At 67.1% G+C, this 301-nt stretch overlaps 1 protein-coding gene across 1 annotated transcript in view; it reads left to right on the top strand.

The window, feature by feature from the left end:
- The window catches only part of LOC119586085 (uncharacterized protein C12orf56 homolog), a gene marked incomplete at its 5' end in the record, with an annotated part of 3,435 nt that overhangs the window by 359 nt on the left and 2,775 nt on the right, over positions 1–301 (top strand). Inside the window, 1 exon segment of the mRNA XM_037934784.1 lies at positions 72–269. Within this exon segment, the coding sequence (XP_037790712.1) occupies positions 93–269 (177 nt within the window).

Below are 301 nucleotides of genomic sequence, written 5' to 3'. Positions count from 1 at the left end.
CAGGCTGGCAGGTCCGCCCACTCTTGTCCACCAGCGCTCCTCACCCCCCCCCCCCCGCCTCCCTTCCTCAGGACCCTGACCTGATCGAGGTGATGCGCAGCTTCGTGAGGAGCTACATGAAGCCGAGCGGCCCCCAGCAGGTGTCGGCGGCCGAGGATCCCGAGGAGGCGCTGCAGAGGCGCCAGGACGAGCTCGAAATGCTCGCCCTCACACTTGAGACGCTGGCAACCTGCACGCAGGGCACTCAGCGGTGCCCTCACAAGATGAAGGTATCTGCCCCTCTCGAGGGCCGTTTGGCTGC

The sequence above is a fragment of the Penaeus monodon genome, chromosome 20 (genome assembly GCF_015228065.2).
Source record: "Penaeus monodon isolate SGIC_2016 chromosome 20, NSTDA_Pmon_1, whole genome shotgun sequence".
NCBI lineage: Eukaryota > Metazoa > Arthropoda > Malacostraca > Decapoda > Penaeidae > Penaeus > Penaeus monodon.
Note: the sequence above shows the minus strand (reverse complement) of the source record. Positions and strands in the feature narration are given on the sequence as shown.